The sequence below is a fragment of the Oncorhynchus mykiss genome, chromosome 8 (genome assembly GCF_013265735.2).
Source record: "Oncorhynchus mykiss isolate Arlee chromosome 8, USDA_OmykA_1.1, whole genome shotgun sequence".
In the NCBI taxonomy this organism is placed as follows: Eukaryota; Metazoa; Chordata; class Actinopteri; order Salmoniformes; family Salmonidae; genus Oncorhynchus; species Oncorhynchus mykiss.
In genome coordinates, this window is record NC_048572.1 from 9,381,884 (window position 1) to 9,404,534 (window position 22,651).

The 22,651-nt window shown below is 43.1% G+C and overlaps 2 protein-coding genes across 3 annotated transcripts; both read left to right on the forward strand.

Annotated features, from left to right (window-relative positions):
* Window positions 1–1,203: 1,203 nt before the first annotated feature.
* Window positions 1,204–2,936, forward strand: LOC110529332 (tripartite motif-containing protein 16-like). The gene has a single exon (XM_021611465.2). It carries the CDS (start codon window positions 1,217–1,219, stop codon window positions 2,888–2,890), a length of 1,674 nt encoding a protein of 557 aa, XP_021467140.1. The 5' UTR covers window positions 1,204–1,216; the 3' UTR covers window positions 2,891–2,936.
* Window positions 2,937–6,090: 3,154 nt separating this feature from the next.
* On the forward strand, window positions 6,091–16,908 carry LOC110529333 (eukaryotic translation initiation factor 5). 2 transcript variants are annotated; one of them, XM_036984695.1, is made up of 12 exons: window positions 6,091–6,213; window positions 6,487–6,717; window positions 8,625–8,904; window positions 9,757–9,838; window positions 10,564–10,736; window positions 13,115–13,226; window positions 13,891–14,006; window positions 14,403–14,564; window positions 15,088–15,249; window positions 15,412–15,576; window positions 15,802–15,939; window positions 16,244–16,908. In XM_036984695.1, exons 3-12 carry the CDS (start codon window positions 8,833–8,835, stop codon window positions 16,340–16,342), a joined length of 1,281 nt encoding a protein of 426 aa, XP_036840590.1. In that variant the 5' UTR covers window positions 6,091–6,213; window positions 6,487–6,717; window positions 8,625–8,832; the 3' UTR covers window positions 16,343–16,908. The 2 variants fall into 2 exon arrangements, with proteins under 2 accessions (XP_036840590.1, XP_036840591.1); XM_036984696.1 differs by having other exon boundaries at window positions 6,487–6,680.
* The last annotated feature ends 5,743 nt before the right edge of the window (window positions 16,909–22,651 follow it).

Genomic DNA, 22,651 nt, shown 5'->3' on the forward strand with positions numbered 1-22,651 from the left:
CATATTTTAAACTCTGCTCCCCCCTAGTGGTTATAATTTGAAAAGGAGTAGGCTTATATTTTGAGTGTAATCATATTGATTTCTTGTAAAATTATTCTACAAATAGCCTTCAATTCTATTGTGAACATGCCATGTTGACCAATAACTAAATTCATTTGCATAATGTTATTTGGGCTGTTATAGTACGGTATTTTCTGTTGTTCTTTTGGCATTTATTGGAACTATGATAAAAATGTCTATCTATTATAATGTTATAACATCCGAATGTCATCAAATTGTTTTCAGGGCTTTTATGTATACAAATACATACTCTTTTCTATTTTTACCCATGACCTGCCACTGGCATTAAACAAAGCCTGTGTGTCCATGCATGCTGATGATTCAACCATATATGTGTCAGCAACCACAGCTAATGAAGTCGCTGAAACCCTGAAGAATTGCTGTCTGTTTTGGAATGGGTGGCCAGTAATAAACTGGTCCTAAACATCTCTAAAACTAAGAGCATTGTATTCGGTACAAATCATTCCCTAAGTTCTAGACCTCAGCTTAATCCCCAAGTCAGCTGAAAAGTTGTCACGTTCTGACCTTAGTTCCTTTGTTTTTGTCTTTGTTTTAGTATGAGTTGGGGTGGGCTGTCTGTTTGTTTTTCTATGTTGGTTTTTGTGTTCGGCCTAGTATGGTTCTCAGTCAGAGGCAGCTGTCAATTGTTGTCCCTGATTGAGAATCATACTTAGGTAGCCTGGGTTTCACTTTTGAGTTGTGGGTGTTTGTCTTCCGTGTCAGTGTTTGTCGCCACACGGGACTGTTTCGTTCATTTCACGTTTATTGTTTTGTATTTCGTAGTGTTCAGTTTGTTTTAAAATAAACATTATGGACACTTACCACGCTGCGTTTTGGTCCTCCGATCCTTCTCGCTTCTCCTCCTCAGAAGAGGAGGACGAGATCCCTTACAAAAGTAGCTTACATACCTGGGACATTAGTTGACTTAGGTCTGAGGCCTTGACTCAGCACCCTAACTAAGATTTGCTTAAAATAATAAAACATTTATTCTGTTACCAGAGATAAGAAGAAGACATTTTGAATGTATTATAAGGGGTGTGGAATTTTGTCTCTCCAATCAGAGCTAATCTCTTCTTGGCCTCTATCCAACACCACACCCTCTAGAGGTTCAGAGTGCACATGCTCACACACAGAACCAGGAAGTGAGTGCGGCAAAATGGCAGAAGCTATGGACTCGATCAGTTGTTCTATTTGTCTGGATACACAGAAGGATCCAGTGACTATTCCCTGTGGGCACAGCTACTGCATGGGCTGTATGAAGGGTTACTGGGATCAGGATAATCAGAAGGGTGTCTACAGCTGCCCACTGTGCAAGGAAAGATTTTTTCCTCGACCAGTTCTGAGGAAAAACACTCTGCTGGCTGAATTAGTGGAAAAACTGAAGGAAAGACTTGAAGTTGCTTCTCCAGTTCACTATTATGCTGGATCTGGAGATGTGGAGTGTGACTTCTGCACTGGGAGAAAACTCAAAGCCGTCATGTCCTGCCTGGGGTGTCTGGCCTCTTACTGTGAGACTCACCTCCAGCCTCACCATGAATCTCCTGCTTTCAAGAAGCACAAGCTGATCAAAGCCTCCACACAACTACAAGAGAAGATCTGCTCTCGTCATGACAAACTGTTAGAGGTTTACTGCCGCACCGATCAGCAGTTTATCTGTTATCAGTGTTTATTAGATGAACATAAAGGCCACGATACAGTCTCAGTTGCAGCAGAAAGGACTGAGAAACAAAGGCAGTTGGAGAACAAAAGGCAGAAGTCCCAGCAGAGAATCCAGAAGAGAGAGAAGGAGATGCAGGAGGTGAGACAGTCTATGAAGTCACTCAAGTTCTCTGTTCAGGCAGCGATAGAGGACACTGAGAGGATATTTACTGAGCTGATGCGCTCCATTGAACGAAGTTGCTCTGAGGTGAAGGAGTTGATCAGAGCCCAGGAGAAGATTGAAGTGATTCTGGCTGAAGAACTCCTGGAGCAATTGAAGCAGGAGGTCGCTGAGTTGAGGAGGAGAGACGCTGAGTTGGAGCAGCTCTCAAACACAGAGGATCATATCCATTTCCTCCAGAGTTTCCAGTCTCTCTCTGACCCTCCTGGATCTGAGATCATCACCGTCAACCAAAGCATCTCCTTTGAGGGTGTAAAGACATTACTCTCTGGGCTGAAAAAGCAACTAGAAGATGTATTTAAGAAGGAAATGACCAAGGTACCTGGACTGGATCAGCTTACATTGGATCCCAACACAGTACATAACCGTCTGTGTCTATCTGAGGGGAACAGAAAGGTGACATGGAGTTCTAGGTTCGAGTCCTATCCTGACCATCCAGACAGATTTACCTCACACCCACAGGTCCTATGTAGCAAGGGTCTGTCTGGAGCCTGCTACTGGGAGGTTGAGTGGAGAGGGTTTGGGGTTTATATAGCTGTCTCATATAAAGGCATCAGCAGGAAATGCAGAGAGGAGTGTTTGTTTGGACAGAATGATCAATCCTGGTGTTTAATCTGCTCTCACTCGGGCTGTTCTTTCTACCACAATGATAAAAAGACTGCCATACGTGTCCCCTACTCCTCCAGAGTAGGAGTGTACCTAGACCACAAGGCAGGTACTCTGTCCTTTTACAACGTCTCTGATACAATGACCCTCCTCCACAGAGTCCAGACCAAATTCACTCAGCCCCTCTATCCTGGGCTTGGATTTCAGCATGGGATCCATTTTGGTTTTGGACCATCTGTTAAGATACTTTCATTGACACAGAAAGGAACTTTGAAGGGCCTCCCGGGTGGCGCAGTGGTTAAGGGTGCTGTACTGCAGCGCCAGCTGTGCCATCAGAGTCCCTGATGGCTCTGTCGTAACCGGCCGCGACCGGGAGGTCCGTGGGGCGACGCACAATTGGCCTAGCGTCGCCCGGGTTAGGGAGGGCTTGGTCGGTAGGGGTGTCCATGTCTCATCGCGCACCAGCGACTCCTGTGGCGGGCTGGGCGCAGTGTACGCTAACCAAGGTGGCCAGGAACTTTGATATGACTATATGTAGACATGATTACAGTAATTGCATACAGATGTAGGATCTTAATTTGAGCCCAGTTTGCTACATCAGGAAGAAAAAAAACTCCAGCAACAAGAAATTATAATTTTTATGTGGAGATTTTTGTTCGGGTTGATACATTTTTCGTAAGGGAAAATCAAGTCTGAAATTTCAAATTGGAAATTTCAAACTTCAGAAGCCTTTTTAAACCGCAAGTTAAATTCCCTCCATTGCAGGAAAGTTATCCTGCAACAGAGGGATCAAATTAAGATCCTACATATGTAATGACCTGAAAAAATACATACTTTACAACTAGAAAGGTTAAATGTCCTAAAGAAAATGTGTGTGCTTGCTTCAGCCGTCTACAAATATTTGTTATGGAAGTAGGAGGTGTGTTAGATGTAGAATTTAAGATGAACAGAAACTGAAGCAGTTTAATAATAGCCTAGTATGGATAGGTCTGATTTTCTTTAGTAGACTATATAAGTAAAATCTATGTAAGCTATGTTAGTAAAAGTATTTTTCATTTTAGTGAAAGAAGATGTTGTTGTAGATGGTAGACAATAGCATACAGCATCTATAGTCCAAGGAGTAGATAAATATGATAAGATTTTTAGCTCGAATGTGGCCATTACGAACCAATTAATGTGCATAGGGGTGTGGCCTGACAAATGTATTCTTGTAAATCAGACAGATTTGACATGTACCTATATAGATATCAGTTGGAAAGACTGACTTTCTTCATTGTTTTCAATCCATTAGCCAAATAAAACGTGTTTATTACTATTCACAGTTTGATTTTGTCAAGTTAATTGAAATCTCATTTGATTGTCCTATCTGTTCATCTTTTGAGTGTCGCTTTGCCTTCACACTCTTGAGTTTCCATTTTGGGTTGCAAGTCTATTTCTGACATGAGGTGAGGTGAAAGGTTAAACTGAGGTCACACCAATTCCAACCCTGAAGGGAGGATCTGATTGGCATAGAGTAGATGAACCGTACGTCTGGCAGGTTTTAAAAGTAGTAAAGTCAGCTTTTTTTTCCATAGAGCCAGCAGCAGCATGCAATCAAATGAATGACCCCAGTTTGCTTTTTAGTGCAGTTGCTGAACCCAACCGCTGTGGATTGTGGAACAGTTTGAAATGTCAATTAAGCTCACATGATGGCACGGTGTGAATGCTTGACTTGGTGGAGTGTTCGCCAGACGATTCCGCCAACATGTTGTTGAACAGGCAATATTTTTTTGTTAAAGTGCACAATGGCATAACTGAGCACCACACTCAGTAAATTAATATTTTCAAAGTGAACCAGGTCCTGTCAACAAAGCTGTGGTGTGGACTGTGCCTGTGGGCATACTGTACCCTGAAAAGGAAGTAAGACGAATTGTAACTATGAAGCATAGCATATTATTCTTATATACACTACACATGAGGGAGGCTATAATCTTAATTTTGGTGGTCAGTAAGGGTTAAATGCTTTGCTCACTGTTGAACTAGGTTGCCCCAGATTTCAGTGGTCAACAACAACTCAGCCTCCACTCTCCACCCCCAACAATAATTCCACAGGTAATCCAGAAAGGTTGCCAGTGGTCCACTCTATTCAGACCAGCATTCCACATGCTTTAGCAATCTGTCCCCTGGCCTCACACCCTGCTAGAGCTGTATTTGTTTTTTTACTACAGTGGCTGAAAACATGTCCAGAGACTTCGGCCTGTATGCAGCCCTCTCTGCCCAGGCCGACTGACCATTATACGTGCCACCACAAAGAGATGTATTGCAGTTTACATACAGTTTAAAAGAAGTAACTGAGCCACCGCGTAAGCACTCTCTCATATGTTATACTTTAACATGTGCATGCTCTCTCCTAGCTTCAAAGCAACCAAGAGAGTTTTTACAGTGTTTCTTTCTTTTTTTACAGAGTCCAGCACAATGTAAAAACAGTGTAAAAACTCTTAAGTGCATCAGGGCTAGTTCTCTACCAAATTATTTCTATAGGAATGAATGATAGAATACTAAAAAAAAGACTATCAGAAAAATGACATGCTTGATTTTCAGAAAAACATAATTGGTCGAGCTCAGGCACTATAAACACATTTTTGGTGCATTTTCCAATTTGTTAGGTGCATAACCCTAACAGGGTGGAACCTAACAGGGTGGACATTTTGAGCATAAATTAGCCATAGCTCTGTGAGTGAGCAAGACTGACCTAGTAAAACAGTGAACACTTGAACAGGATTTTAACTTCTCTATCAAACATATTTTAACATCTAGATTTTTTTATTTTTTTTGCCTAACAGGATGGACATTTATGAGTGGGACATACAGACTAACAACATGACAAATAGATACAACTGAGAGTTCATTTGTATTTAGCTTTGCACCATAGCTTTCCCACCAAAGACATTATGACACTTCCTGAATGTGCTGTCATTGCCACAAAGGGTTGTTTTCTTACATGGAGAATTACAACAAGCCAACAGGGTGGAAAGGGATATCAGGGACACACAGAACATATTAAATAAAAAATAATAAACACAATAATGATGAGGAAAAAAAACTTTCTTTATGAAATATACTTTAAATAGGACTAAAAACAATTAAGAAATATTTTTTTTAACTTTGATTATTTGATTGTATATTTCTTGTGGAAGTTGATAACACCTGGGGACATGGCAAAAACGCCTACATCCAGTGACAAAAAAGTGTTTAAAATGCATAAAATTCCTTTTCAGTGTGCATATTTCGATGTTTTTAAGGTAAAGGACACCTGACATTATATGTAAAGCTTGTTGGAATCCACATTTGACACTTAATAAGAACTGATAACTGATATTAACTGATATTTCCTGGAGACAGAAAAGCCACCGCATAATATAAATGAACCTGTCCTCAAAATGTAGGGATCTCATCCAATTGAACAAGTGTCCTCATTTTTCATTCATATTTTTTCCCCCATCAATTTTACTGTCGCGAGCTCGTGAGATTGCGTCTCAGCCAACAATGATTGGCACCCAAATAAACGAGTAAGAAGTTGCCATTTTAAGTGACGTCGTACAAAATGGGCGTAAGTAGTGACGGAGCTGGTGTAGATTGACAGCTACATTACAGTGGCGTTGCAAGAACCGACTGAGAACGTTCTGGAGGTGAGTCGAAGCAAGTTTGAAGCGCAATGATGACTAAGCTAGATGACCTTTAAAAAAAATATATATATATTTTATGTTAATTATTCAGCAAATATTCAAGGGTAACAGAGCAAATCAACTTGTATAAAAAAAAAAATTGGCCAACTATAACTAGGTTAGTTAACGTTTCTGTGGCTTCCATATGTTATAGTCATTGGCTAATGTTAACTAGTTATTACAGCTGACACCTGTCATTTTGTACTGATTTGAGTGTCCCTTTTTGGTTTATTCCAGATACCCCATTTTTGGGCGTCTCGAGTTTTCTCTGCGGGCTCTAGTACCCTCCACCGTAAGGTCGGACTGCTCTTTCGGCACTGTTGCAGTGCCGCTTGTTCTCCACAACCCTAACGTTACTGCTCATCCACACAACACTTTATTGCGTCTCTGGGCGACCAGCGGTGTGTTTATGTCTTTGTTTTGCGAAAACGGTGAGTACCCGGACGACAGGAGCGACGGATGGGAAAGGTATTTTAAACTCAATTATACTTTAATTACTGTGTGGCATTTCGTGCTGCATTTATTTACAGCATGTTCTTACGGTGAATGCGCCTCGTAGGTGGGCCAAGATGGCGTCTTCCTCCCCTCGCGTACTGTTCCTCTGAATGACGCACTCTGCAGCACATTGCTCAACCGAGGCCTGGTTTGCTTCTCAAACCCCATTCTTGCCTATTACATGTGCCATGATTTAATAGTGATAATGTTAGCTAATATTGGCAATTTTATATTTTCGTACCAATAGTGGAATTGACGTGTTAGGTTTATATTGAAACTCACTGTAGTGCACGTACGTTATATGATTCATATGCCATATGTTTGAGTAATAGATATGTGTGCATTTTCCTATGGTTAGTGTTGGCAAGCTACAATGGCATAGCTAACCACATGATACTACTGTTTGTAGGCCAGTTTATTATTTTCCAAATTAACTTGTACATTGTGTTTTTTTTTGGAAGAAGATAAGAAAAATAAGCTATATTCGTACTTTTCACGTAAAAAAAAAGAAGTAATGGCTACTTCAGTACTATCCTAAATGATGGGATATAACCTACGGCGGGCGATATGGCCTAAAGATCTACTCTTTTTTTTTCACTCTTCAGGGCGATTCACAATGTGTTTATTTCTCTAAATAAACGTTCTACTATTAAACTTCATTACAAACAGTCAGTAATAATCTAATGAATTCAGGGCTTGTGAAATTATACCAAGGATAAATATAAGCCTTCCACAAGACTCATTCATTTAATAATTTTATCCAAAGTGTAAACTGATGGCAAAAAAAACAGATGGCATTCAAGTCTGTATTAAAATGCCTATTTTGTTAATTTAACCAGAACTAATGAATAACTTCTTGTATTGTGCATTTATATAAAATGAGCACAGGTCTCAAACACTCTCAGCACAAGCCTACATGCTAGCAAGTAGCCAGCTAATCTTTTATATTTCAAGTTTAACCAAGTTGGATCTATTAGCTAGCTAACAAGGAAGAACTGTGGAATTGTTGTAAACACACCCTTCTGTATCCAACTGTTTGAACAGCCTCTTCACTTTGTTCAGATGTTGAAATCAAGTGGCCTACCTTTCGCAGAATAAGAATGTGCCAGTTCCTTGTTTTTTTTAATGCTTGTTGGACATCTTTTATAAATCACTGACTAGACAGCTAGCTAGTAGTATGTGGTACTGCAATGCCAGGTGTGACAAACTGATCATTTTCCAGAATCAATGTTCATTTTTGTAGTGTCTGCTCTGTGTGCTAATTGAAGAGTTGAGACACAATAAGAGTATTGTTAGAAGGAAGGTTAACTTCTCTTTTACAGTAAAATGTGTCCATTTTGACAAATCTTAATATTTTTTGTCTGTTGGACCAAACCTCATGTAAATAGTGAGGTGGAAGTGATATATTTTTATTGTGAGTTTGTGTGTGGCAGAAGATGCGATGCACAAGGTTTCACTCGCTGAAGTCTGTCCTAAATAATCCCCAATGTATTTCTATTGTCGCTTGTCTTTGGGACAATAACTCCAATTGTTAGGGCGGAGACATGAGCATCTCGTCATTATATACAGATCTCTGGTGTAAATGGGAAGGCGCAAAGGAGACGAGACCAAAAAGACATGGAAACAAGCGGACCTAAACGCTCATATAAAAATTATTCTCGCAATAGTCATTTGGAATATCGCGCAAGAACATACAGTTGAGGTTACGCCTTTTGGCAGGTGTTCACCACAGATAAGTGACCTTGGGGCAAGGGTGGGACGCCAATAGGGAATCATGTCTAGTACCGGTCTCACAAGATAGTATAAATGTACTAACATTCATTCTTTGCTGTGATGTCTTCCACCGATCAAAAGTCTTTCCCCCCCCCCTCTCTTCTCAGAGCTGTTGCGCAGCTGTTGGAACCTGTGTGGGGTGAACTTAACCTACAAGCGCGGAGCTTGCAGCCTCATTGGCAAGACCTTTTTCATGTCCGAGCCCGAACCCTCTTCCAGTCGTTTATGTCATCCCATCTTCGCCAGACAGAGGATACCAAAAATTTGCAGTCCAAGATCTTTCTATCGTACTGATAAAGCCTGCGGCCAGCCACCATGTCCGTCAATGTCAACCGCAGCGTGTTGGATCAGTTCTACCGATACAAGATGCCCCGTATAATCGCCAAGGTGAGTACGGGGTCATAGTTGACCGGAGTCACTGTCATCCCTAATGGTTTGGAGGTCAGGATCTGATTCTAGACCTGTGGTTAGGGGAAATGTCTTCCTTGGAACAGTTGAGTTGTTCCCATTGAGGGTTTGGTCAGTGACCAGAGCACAACTAGTCCAGTGTCCTAGGGATGTCCCAATAGTCAAAGCTTCATTCCCATGTTTCCCGCAATAAAATAAAGGAAATCAATATGATAGAAACCTAACCAATCCATTTCAGTGCTTGAGGCAAGAGAATAAGGCCACCCATAGCTTAACTGCAGGTTAACTTGTTCTTAAGACACAGAAGGAGATTTCCTCTGAAAGACATCATTTCAGGCTGCATTACATTCGGCCATGATTGGGAGTCCCATAGGGCGACGCTTAATTGGCCCAGCGTCGTCTGGGTTTGTCCAGTGTAGGCCGTCATTGTTAATAAGAATTTGATCTTAACTGACTTGCTTAGTTAAATAAAAAGGTTACAAAATGGTTTACAAAATGTTACGTAAATGTCTCACACGTGAGGAGCATCTTGATTGGTGGTGCACGTTCAAAGGGATTTTACGCTGTCAGAATGTGATCCAGTTGGAAGGGGCGGCAGGTAGCCTAGTGGTTGGAGCGTTGGATCTAGTAACCGAAAAGTTGCGACATCAAATCCCTGAGCTGATAAGGTCAAAATCTGTCGTTCTGCCCCTGAACAAGGCAGTTAACCCACTGTTAATAGGCCATCGTTGAAAATAAGAATTTGTTCTTAACTGACTTGCCTAGTTTAAATAAAGGTAAAATAAAAAAAATGTCTTCAACTAATGTTGTTTCTCATGTCTCATCCTCCAGGTGGAAGGCAAGGGGAATGGTATAAAGACTGTTATAGTCAACATGACTGACGTTGCCAAGTCTCTGAATAGGCCTCCCACCTGTAAGTATACCCCCCCCCCCCCCCACCACCTCCGTTCCAAGGGACACCTTCAGTAGCCAAATGTTGTCCAACTTTTGCAGGTAGAAATGCCACGTTTATTTATAACAGGCCATTTTCTATCTGAATGTTCCACAACATTGTCCTGCTGAACACACCCCGGCCTTTTGGGCAATGGTCTGAGCGACTAGATTGACATCTATTTCACGAGGTTGTGAATAGTTTGGAATAGTTTTTAGTACTTGTAAATGCCTCTCTCTGTTCCCTACATTGTGCCCAGTCATCTAACGATAGGTTAAAAGGGGACATGGCACTCCACATTTAAAGTTTATTGGATGATTTTTGGATATAGTCTTGACATCAAGATGAGTCCAGGTCCCACAATATGGTGTGTGGTAGATTGGGCTATAGACCTGTGGCATCAACACAAAATGAATGGAAAAGATGAGCACAGCAAATCTGGAAGTTAAATGCTGCTTATCTTTTCCATTCATTTTGGATTGGGGGATGTGGCCAATCTACACAACTGATGTTGTGGGATGTGGACTCATTTTGACATGGCAATATGTTGGAACACCTTTCATCTGTAGGAAAGAGGTGAGGCTACGAACGTCGGCACAAAATACAATAAGGCAAGCTCTCCAACCTAATGAGGAAGGTAAAAGCTTTAATCTGATCATATTTGGACAAAGTAAACTGACATTTTATTTCTTGTTCTCCTTATCCAGATCCCACCAAGTTCTTTGGTTGTGAGTTGGGTGCCCAGACCCAGTTTGACGCCAAGAACGACCGCTTCATCGTCAATGGGTCGCACGAAGCGAACAAGCTGCAGGACATGCTGGACGGATTCATCCGCAAGTTTGTGCTGTGTCCCGAATGTGACAATCCTGAAACTGACCTGGTAAATAGTATGGAAAGATTTTCCTCGCATTTGTCAGATCCTGGAAAAGACTTCATTGAAACTGACCCGCCCTCTGCTATTGAATGAATTAAGGGGGGGGGGGGGGGCACGCACTGCACTATCACTCCATTTTAGCTTTTGGCCGTACTCTTTTCCTAGATCCAACCAGGACTGACCGGGTTCCCTTCCTTTTAGATACCAAATCCACTGTTTTGCAGGTGCAGTGTGACATGCTGGAGCTTCCTTTTAGATACCAAATCCACTGTTTTGCAGGTGCAGTGTGACATGCTGGAGCTTCCTTTTAGATACCAAATCCACTGTTTTGCAGGTGCAGTGTGACATGCTGGAGCTTCCTTTTTGGTATTTGCTTTGTTTTTTCGTCATCCAAACAGCCCTTTCTGCTGGACTTGGTATCCTCTGTGTTGTCTTGTCCCAACAGGGAGGGAGGAACTCGATGGTCCCACCACACCCCTCTGTGTTGTCTTGTCCCAACAGGGAGGGAGGAACTCGATGGTCCCACCACACCCCTCTGTGTTGTCTTGTCCCAACAGGGAGGGAGGGGGGAACTCGATGGTCCCATCACACCCCTCTGTGTTGTCTTGTCCCAACAGGGAGGGAGGGGGGGAACTCGATGGTCCCACCACACCCCTCTGTGTTGTCTTGTCCCAACAGGGAGGGAGGGGGAAACTCGATGGTCCCACCACACCCCTCTGTGTTGTCTTGTCCCAACAGGGAGGGAGGGGGAAACTCGATGGTCCCATCACACCCCTCTGTTGTCTTGTCCCAACAGGGAGGGAGGGGGGAACTTGATGGTCCCACCACACCCCTCTGTGTTGTCTTGTCCCAACAGGGAGGGAGGGGGGAACTCGATGGTCACATCACACCCCTCTGTGTTGTCTTGTCCCAACAGGGAGGGAGGGGGGAACTCGATGGTCCCACCACACCCCTCTGTGTTGTCTTGTCCCAACAGGGAGGGAGGGGGGAACTCGATGGTCCCACCACACCCCTCTGTGTTGTGTTTTCGCTGACAGGACAGGTTTCTATTGTAATTAGGTCAGCACTGTCACCGGTCTGCGCAGCCATGGGGGTTCTGTTCTGCAGTGGGGCATGTCTAGGCAGGGCCTGCATCACGAGTCGATGCACGGATGCTTTGCCGAGAGAACTCCAGTGCTGTTACAGATGACCGGATGAAATGTGCACAGTGACTCATTCCACAGCTTTCAGCGGTTAACTGTGGCTGGCTGACACTGTTTAGTTGGCAGGGGTTCTTATGTCAGAGCTGACTAGAAATCCAATGTATTGATACCGAATTGTCAGGTTCTAAACCTTGCGTGAGGGGTATTGCTGTTTGATAGATGCATATCTCCTATAATATGTTTAAAGTTGTCCTCATAGAGGATTAGCACAGAATTAGATAGACAAGCTATACTGGTCAATGGATGACCCTAATTTGATAGAAAATCAGTGTTTCCCCGACGTGGCGTTGTGTTTTTCCGTCCCCTGCACTGCAGCGATCCAGGCACTTCCTGTAGGTGTCGCATGATCTCTCCATGGGGCTCAGGATGCTGCAGTCAGTCTGGGGCCTGCTGACACCTTGCGTATCTGTGGAGGCGGCAAGGTGCTTGTTCATCAGGGCCTGAAACATTCCCAATGGCAATGTATAGAATAGGTCAGATGAACTTTGATTCATCTCGAAAACCGAGAACTAAAATCTTGCATCAGATGCTCGATTAGGTTCAGATGTTGAGAATAATGTTACTAGCGAAGTCTCATCCCCCTAAACCAATCATAAACTGACACAGGATCCGTGCACATCTTTCCTGGCCACACTGGGCTTATTCATACGCCTGTCACAGACTGGTCGCGTCCCTTTGGAATGAAGTGAATGCAGTCTATTCTAAGAACAGGAACGAACCACTTGCATTATTCATTGGTTTTCTACAGTAGGCCTTGCCCTCAAGCACTATAGTAGAGGACAGTGTTTGCCGACCGAGACATCATACTGTATTACACTGTCTAGAACAATGCCGTTAGCTGTCTGCTCAATTATCAAGTCCCAAGGCCATGCTTGATCTAGGTCTGTGCAGCTGGCCCATAGAGCAATGGTACTTGAGCACCATTTAATTTTCAGGGATGATATTAAACAGAATATTGGGGTCATAAAGGTGTTAACAGCAAGAACACAATTAGCTTCTCAAACTGGCCATCCTACGTACGTTATGCACACATCTGCATATTTTTTGCTACCCAACTTAACAAGATTAGCTACGAGAAGAGAAAAAAAAAAAGCCAATTGTTGCTTTGGCTACCGCTTAGGCTATGCTTCTTGAGTACTAATAAGACCATACTGAAGATTGACTTGTTTCTCTGTCCTTCAGCACATCAACGCCAAAAAACAAACCATTGGGAACTCCTGCAAGGCCTGCGGCTACAGGGGCATGCTGGACACGCGACACAAGCTCTGCACGTTCATCCTCAGGAACCCACCAGGTGAGCCAGACCGTGTTCCAATGCTTTCTGACGGAAGCTACGACTCTTAAATATTAATTCTTATTTAGTTCTTTCAGGAACACTGCTTTGTCGGACACGCATACTTTCCCAGCATTGCCATTCTGGAAATTCCATTCATTTAATTTGTTCTTTGAAAATCTGGAAATTTCAGAATGTACTGTACAGGGTTGTTCAGGCTGAGGCTTGTTCAATGTGGGCTTGGTTTAAAAACAATGCCAGACATGCTATGTCCTTCATTTTTAAACCACATGTGAACACAGCTATTGTTTTGCTACTAGGCACAGGATTAGTTTGTCTGATGGGTCACAAGAAACTTAAGGCACTAGATGAGTCATGTTGGGTGCTATTTTGCTGCTGAAATCTTACGCAATGCACCTTTTTTTTTTTAACATGAGTCATTGTCATGAGTCAAAGATGAGCAGCAGTGAGCATTGCAGTATCCTCAGAGGGCAGTGTCTGCTGTGGCACCTGTTCTCACAGCACTTCTTGGCACTGTCTCAAGTCATCCAAGGCTGTATGTTTGTTGAATTTATTACACTGAAGAACCATTCTCCAGTCGGGTAAATGTCAGAAACACAAGACATCGAGAAATTATAAGTTGTCTGTCCTGACTTACCGCCGTTCTCTCTCTCTCTGCAAATAGAGGACACTGGGTCTGTCAAGAAGAAGGAGAAGAAGAGCAAGAAGAAGGACAAGGAGAACGGCTCCAGTGATGGAGAAGCCTCCAACCACAACGACATAGACGCCCCTGATGCTGTGGTGAGTACCAGCACTTCATCGCCTCAGTGGCCAGCCAGACCTCAAAGCATCGGCAGAAACCTGAGGGGTGCTTGATCTACCTTGACCTGGAGAAGTTTCAGTATCATCCTTCACACTTCTGATAGAACTGGATAGGTGAAAGCAGGGTCCTAGGGTCTAGGTAGAGCTGTTTTCTAGGCTCTAGGTAGAGCTTTTTCTTTCTTATCTAGTTGTCTTCGATCCATGAAGGGTATTGAATGGACAGCTTTCTGGAATTAAATGCAACCCGTCTCCATTATCTCCTTGTTCTTGTTTCTCTGTAGCGTTCAGCCTCATGGGAATAGTTTCCACTGTGTAGCGCTGACTGTCTTATTTTCAAAAGCACTGTTTAAATGAAATGTGATGGATTTGCTGTAGGACGGTGACGATGATGACCAGGACTGGGGGGAAGAGACGACAGAGGAGGCCCAGCAGCGCCGAATGGAGGAGATCAGCGCGCATGCTAAGAACCTGACCCTCAGCGAGGACCTGGAGAAACCCCTGGAAGAGAGGGTCAACCTCTTCTACAACTTTGTCAAGGTCAGACTCAGGAGGACCCTGTCCAGAAACGAACCCATTTCTGTTTTACCTGGGCCCTGTCAACTCAACACGCTCTGCCTTGCTTATTGCTCGCTTGCATATTTGAAGACCCCGGGCCTTGCATGGAAACAACCCCCCACGGCTTTAGTTCAGATTTGCCTCTGCTCGTGTCGTACCAATTCTATTTACTGCGGTCACAGTAGTGACCTTAAGAGTGTTACGGAGGTGACGGGGTGCCTCGCTCATCCAAGTCTTGTGTTCCGCCTATAAACTCGAGACTATTCTCATCCCAGACTGTTTGCTACATCCAGGTATTATGGCTGTTTTGTCTGGGAAATAAACATGCACTAAGCAGAGTGCAAATGCACCATTGTTACTGCCTTTTGGACAGGTCTCTGTTGATTTAAAAATAAATTTGACTCTTATCAGTTGTATAAGAATGAAATAAAAGAGATGAGGTCCTTGTAACTGTTTGTGTGAGACGTCTCTGGGTGGCTCTCACCTCTTGTCACTCCCTCCACAGCAAAAGAAGGAAGATGGTGCCGTCGACTCCTCGGATAAAGAGATCCTGGCGGAGGCGGAGCGTCTGGACGTGAAGGACACGGCCCCGCTGATCCTGACAGAGCTGCTGATGGACGAGAACATCCGTGACCAGATCAAGAAGTACAAACGACACTTCCTCAGAGTGAGTCCCACTTCGCTTTACTGTGTCTGTTCTGGCTCCTTCATCTCTTAGCTCTGTGCCGTAACTCAAACTGGTCAGTTCTGTCACACTAATTGTTTGGCATAACCTCAACAAAATTATTGTGGCAATAGATTTTTGCTCAATCTCCTCTCTGGTGTCTAGTTTACCCACAACAACAAGAAGGCCCAGAAGTACCTCCTGGGGGGCTTTGAGTGTCTGGTGAAGCTTCACCAGACCCAGCTTCTGCCCCGCGTGCCCATCGTCCTCAAAGACCTGTACGACGCCGACCTGCTTGAGGAGGATGTCATCCTGGCCTGGGCTGAGAAGGTAACTAGGATGACCATCAGGGCTAACTGAGATAATAGGATGGAACATTTTGTTATTCATCTAGGTCGGTGTCATTTGAGAGAATGTATTTTGTTAGACACGCCTCGTCCAAGATATTTTACATATTAAACCAATCTTTTCAAAGCCGGTAATCTACACTAGAACCTGAGACTTACAAGTCATCTCACATGCTACCTCTTAACACATCAATCCCGTGTGTCTCAGGTGTCCAAGAAGTACGTGTCCAAAGAGCTGGCCAAAGAGATCCACGCCAAGGCTGCACCCTTCGTCAAGTGGCTTAAGGAGGCAGAAGAGGAGAGCGAGGGCAGCGGCGCGGATGAGGAGGAAGATGATAACGTGGAGGTAATGACTTATTGCTACAGCTGATTTACCTGAAGACGGTCATTCACAAAGACGTAGGTTTGGTGTTACGGCACTGAAATGCAAATGATCCCTGTCCATGGATCTATTCAGATGGGTGTAGAGCTGACATGATGCCCAACTCTGCATGGCAGAGCACTTGTCTTTTCTACTCAATACATTTCTATCTAACCGTTCTGTTTATTGTGCATCCTGGTGAGAAATGAGTGGTGCCGGAGTGTCTCGATTAACACCCAATTAACATTTCCCTCAACCCCCCCCCCCCCCCCCCACTTCGCTTTCCCAGGTGGTCTACTCGTCCTCTGCCCGCGAGCTGAAAGTGGAGACTGTGACACCAGAGAAGCCCGCTGAGGAAGAGGACGACCTTGACATCGACGCCATCTAGAAACAAAACAAGCCTCCACCGACCAGTTTTGGAACATCAATTTTGCATGCCCCCCCCTTCCCCCACTACCTTCCAGCTTTACCAGATGAGTCTATTTACTTTGCGGCTGTTTTATCAAGATCGCTAGATGGAGTGATGTTTCTATATGGGTGGAGAGTATTTTGTGGTTTATACTACAGCACTAAATGCACTGCATTTGTTTTCTGTGTATTTTGCCTCCAATCAATTAAAGAATGTTTGCTGCATATAGATTGTCGTTTCTGACGTTGAACAGTTTCAGGTCCCCCTCTATGGTTCCAAGGGGAGATCCGGTATTGGCGTACTGAATTAAGGACCAAAGCTGACCATGAATTTTGACTGGTGCCATTTCCTCTTCAAAGCGTGTAGTTATCACACCAATATGATGAGTATGGGCATAGTGGCATAAAATGGCTGCTACTGTAGTTTACAGTTCAGGTTATGATCTTGAGCTGTGAAGTCCTTAACCCGTCTTGGATATTCTTAGGCAATGTGAGAATGAAAATGGAACATAAATGACCAAATAAAGTTGTAAAACATCCTACTGTTAACTGCCTGTGAAAATACTTGGCGTCCATTTGGCACTAGGCTCCAAGGGGAGGTTTCATGGACACAGATTAATCCTAGACTAAATTGAACTTTTATTTTTTTACTGAAATGGAATTTCAGACAAGGTTTAAAATGTTCTTGGATTTGCCCTAGTCTACATTTTAAAGTGATTTCCAGGAGGATGATAATCTAGAAGTGACGTTTTAAATCAAACCTAGCCAAAGACAGGTTTAACTAGATTAATGAATGTTGACCTTAGACAAATTGATAACCTGGACTATTTCAATGATGACCAAAGAGAACCACCAAGACCAGACAGGAGCAACCCACAGATTTTTTAAAAAATTAAATCAATTGCTGTGACTATGATGAAAATGGAGTTGACAATTGTTTTTCTCGAGCCAAGGCTTTCATCTGACTCTTAGCGGATGGCCCTTCCCTACATGTACTGATCACCTTGAGGTTTTTGGCATCTGGAACCTTAGTGAAACAGGAAATTTGTGTTTGAGCCGATTGCCTAATAGTCTGCAATGCTGTATGTGTACTGAGAGTTATACTGAACAAAAAAAAGTGCCATTTCAAGGATTTTACTGAGTTACAGTCCATATAAGGACATCAGTCAATTGACTGGTAATACAGATATAGGTCTGTTGGTCACAGATACCTTAAGGTAGGGGCGTGACTGGTTTTCTGATCTTCCGGTTTGGCTCATGCAGCGCAACACCACCTTCACATAGAGTGAGTAGATCAGGCTCTGTAATGTTGTCCCACGACGAAGTTGCTGGGTATTGACTGGAACATGCTGTCGTACAAGTCAATCCTGAGCGTCCCAAACATGCTCAACGGGTGACATGTCTGAGTATGCAGGCCATGGGAAAAAAAAAACTGACGTTTTCAGCTTCCAGGAATTGTGTACAGATCGTTGTAACATGGGGCAGTGCATTTTCATACAGAAACGTGATGTCTGCAGACACAGCGACCGGAAAATATTCAGACCCCTTGACTTTTTTCCACATGTTCTGTTAAATCCTTATTCTAAAATTGATTAAATTTAACTATTTCCTCTGCAATCTACACACAATACCCCATAATGACAAAATGAAAACATGTTTTTGGAAATGTTTGTAAATTTAAAAACAAATACCTTATTTATATAAGTATTCAGACCCTTTGCTGTGATACTTGAAATTGAGCTCAGGTGCATCCTGTGTCGTGGAAATTTCCTCTATTTACCAAATCATGGGAGCAAACCACACACAAGTCAGAGTTAGTTATAAAAGTCCATCTTTAATTATATGAGCTCTATCACAACCCTGTGACTCTCAGATAAATTCAGTGTCTCTCAGTGAATTCTCTGAGAGCCCCTTCCACATTGTAACTGAGGTCCTTTATAGTAAAGACACACACACAGGATAAGACAGCATAGACATAATTCATCGTTCAGCTTTGTCTCCTTTCCCAAACCCCAGAACCATAAACCAATCCTCCAAATCAACAGGCATATATCAAATTGTCATTTAGATACAACCCACTCTAAATACAAACTCCTGGACAAACTCACGGAGAGGAGGGTGAGGCTATAGGTTAAGATAGAAACAACATAAGAGGGAGCATAGAATGATTCCAGACACTGCAACCTTCCTTTCCCCACTATGGGAAAGGTAGAGAGTGAAAGATATGTTTACACATGATGACACTTTGACCTCTCCCCTCTCAGCGGCCCAGGCAACTTAGTTTTGACATAGAACAGATAACTGCAACCTCACCACAGAATAACACAAAAATACCATTCTGATGAGAATTAACTTACACACATTTGATGAATATAAAACATCTAACATATGTTACCAACAAATTCTGAATCTTCCCTAACACCTGTTTCCATGGATCATCATGGAGATGTTTCTACAACTTGATTGGAGTCCACCTGTGGTAAATTCAATTGATTGGACATGATTTGGAAAGGCACACACCTGTCTATATAAGGTCCCACACTTGACAGTGCATGTCAGAGCAAAAACCAAGCCATGAGGTCGAAGGAATTGTCCGTAGAGCTCAGAGACAGAATTGTGTCGAGGCATAGATCTGGGGAAGGAAAGCAAAACCTTTCTGCAACATTGAAGGTCCCCAAGAACACAGTGGCCTCATCATTCTTAAATGGAAGAAGTTTGGAACCACCAAGACTTTCTACAGTCGTGGCCAAAAGTTTTGAGAATGACACAAATATTAATTTTCACAAAGTCTGCTTTCACAAAGTCTGCTGAACTCGTCATCACTCACACCTGTGTTAATGAGAATTTCTGACATGATGTCAGCTGGTCCTTTTGTGGCAGGGCTGAAATGCAGTGGAAATGTTTTTTGGGGATTCAGTTCATTTGCATGGCAAAGAGGGACTTTGCAATTAATTGCAATTCATCTGATCACTCTTCGTAACATTCTGGAAAAATGCAAATTGCCATCATACTAACTGAGGCAGCAGACTTTGAAAATTAATATTTGTGTCATTCTCAAAACTTTTGGCTGGGCGCCCAGGCAAAACTGAGCAATCGGGGGAGAAGGGCCTTGGTCAGGGCGGTGACCAAGAACCCCATGGTCACTCTGACAGAGCTCTACAGTTCCTCTGTGGAGATGGGAGAACCTTCCAGAAGGACAACCATCTCTGCAGAACTCCACCAATCAGGCCTGTATGGTAGAGTGGCCAGACAGTAGCCACTATGAGTTTGCCAAAAGGCACCTAAAGACTCTGAGACTTGTCTGGATCGAGGCAAAGATGTACAGAGCAGAGTACAGCGAGATCCAGAGCGCTCTGGACCTCCGACTGGGGAGAAGTTTCACCTTCCAACAGGACAACAACCCTGACGCTTCTATCACACCGACTGCGTCATTGCATTTTGAAACACCAGAATTACATTCATTTCCAATGGAACCCTGTGTTTTCCTTGCAGCATTGCATTGCTGAGGCAGTTGCAGTGTGTTCGGTGTGGTGCATACGTTGGATTTATAGAACGTTGGATTTATAGAACCTATACATCAAACTGTATGAGTAGACGACTTGACAGAAATGGGAGCAGAAGGTGAACATTGAACTTTTGTTGCAAACATATCCAGATGATGCTGCGTATTATTTTGCGCAATGACGCTGTCGGTGTGATCAAAGCATAAGCAGCAAGGACAATGCAGAAATGGCTTCGGGACAGGTCTCTGAATGTCCTTTAGTGGCCCTGCCAGAGCCCGGACTTGAACCCGATCGAACATCTCTGGCGAGACCTGAAAATAGCTGTGCAGCAACGCTCCACATCCAACCTGACAGAACTTGAGAGGATCTGCAGAGAAGAATGGGAGAAACTCCCCAAATACAGGTGTGCCAAGCTTGTAGCGTCATAGCCAAGAAGACTCGAGGCTGTAATCGCTGCCAAAGTTGCTTCAACAAAGTACTGAGTAAAGGGTCTGAATACTTATGGAAATGTATTATTTCAGTTTTTGTTTAATGATTTTTTATTTTTTTTTAATAAAAACCTGTTTTTGCTTTGTAATTATGGAGTATTGTGTGTAGATTGATGAGGGGGAAAAAAATTTTAATTTTAGAATATGGCTGAAATGTAAGGGGTCTGAATACATTCCAACTGCACTGTACCTGGTCTGCTGTTGTGAGGCCAATTGAAAGTACGGCCAAATTCTCTAAAACAATGTTGGAGGTGGCTTAAGGTATAGAAATTAACTTTCAATTCTCTGGCAACAGCTCTGGTGGACATTCCTGCAGTCGGCAGGAATGTACGCTCCCTCAACTTGAGACATCTGCGACATTGTGTTGTGTGATAAATCTGCATATTTGAGTGGCCTTTTATTGCCCACAGCACTAGGTGGACCTGTATAATGATCATGCTGTTTAATTTGCTTCTTAATATTTCACACCTGTGGGTGGATTATCTTGGCAAAGGAGAAATTCCCACTTACAGGGATTTAAACAAATTTGTGCCCCAAAAAAATTGAGAGAAATAAGCTTTTTGTGCATATGGAATATTTTTGGGATCTTTTAATGCTTTACATGTTGCGTTTTATGTTTGTGTTCAGTGTTACATCAAGTTCCTTGATGCTGCTGCCCAAGCCAACTACAAGGTCGAGTTCTATAAATACGGGAGCTTCCCTGGAGTCATTGGCTGTATAGATGGATGTCATAATCCCATTGAGTCTCCCTGTACAGCAGATGCTAAGGAGTATAGGAATCTTAAAAAAGGGCTTTCAATAAATGTACAAAGTTACTGCACTACACCAATTTTCAGTTCTCCAAGACTCTAACATTGTTGCAGGTTGGAAAGATGCATCTCAAGACTCAAGGATTTTTTCAAAAACTCCTCTTTGTCTGCTCAGATTCAAGGGGGACAACATAGTGGAATATTTTACCTGGTGACAGTGGGTATGCACAGACCAACTTCCTGTTTACCCCCCCCCCCCCCATCTTCATGCAATAGGACTTGCGCAAGTACAACCAAGCTCATATCCGCACCAGAGGTGTAGTGGAGTGCATGTTTGGTTTATGGAAGAGTCGTTTCCAGTGTCTCAGAAACACATTGCGCTTTCAACCAAGAAGATGCTGCATTGCAATAATTGTAACAGTAGTGCTTCACAATGACCTCAAACAGCATGGCTGCCCAGATCAATGACCTCAAACAGCGTGGCTGCCCAGATCAATGACCTCAAACAGCATGGCTGCCCAGATCAATGATCTCAAACAGCATGGCTGCCCAGATCAATGACCTCAAACAGCATGGCTGCCCAGATCAATGATCTCAAACAGCATGGCTGCCCAGATCAATGACCTCAAACAAGCCATGCTGGCTGCCCAGATCAATGACCTCAAACAGCATGGCTGCCCAGATCAATGACCTCAAACGGCATGGCTGCCCAGATCAATGACCTCAAACGGCATGGCTGCCCAGATCAATGACCTCAAACGGCATGGCTGCCCAGATCAATGACCTCAAACGGCATGGCTGCCCAGATCAATGACCTCAAACAGCATGGCTGCCCAGATCCTCACATTGAAGATTTGAAGATGAGTACCCAGATGTTCCCATGGTTGAGGCAGACAATGACAGAAATGGACTTGCCTGAAGAGATTATTTTGCTATGCAACACTTCTTACAAAGATACTGCAGCTCAAGTGATTGAAGGGAACAACAGTCATGGATTGATAACAAAAAAGGATAAAACTTTGCAATAAGGTTACTTCTGTAAAGTATTGATAAAGGGGTTATAATTACATTAATAATGATTATTTAATCATTTGCAAATGCATTGTAAACCATTTATAAATGGTTATATCGCATTGGTCAAAATAGTGCAATAACTTGCCAGTGTTTGCCAAATAGTGAGCCAATATTTACCTCCAGTTATTAACCATTTATAAATGCACTTACAAATGCTTAGAAAATTAACCTTTATGGATAACCTTATTTTCAATAGTTGCACAGTTGAGCAATAGTTATTTTCTCACTTTTGGGTGTGATGCGTTGGTGCCCTGTCGCAGGAACAGTAGAGGTTGGTTTTCATGATGTGTCTTGACCCACCTTTCTAACCCTGGTGCCCTGGCCAAATTTCCATGCAGGACATTATTCAATCATCATTCCTAACATTTTACCCCTTACCAGATTATATCAACACATTTACCACTTCTCTGTGATAGTCCAAGTATGGTAAAATAATCTGGTGTGAAATGGTAACTGTAAAATCTTTGGTTGTTGA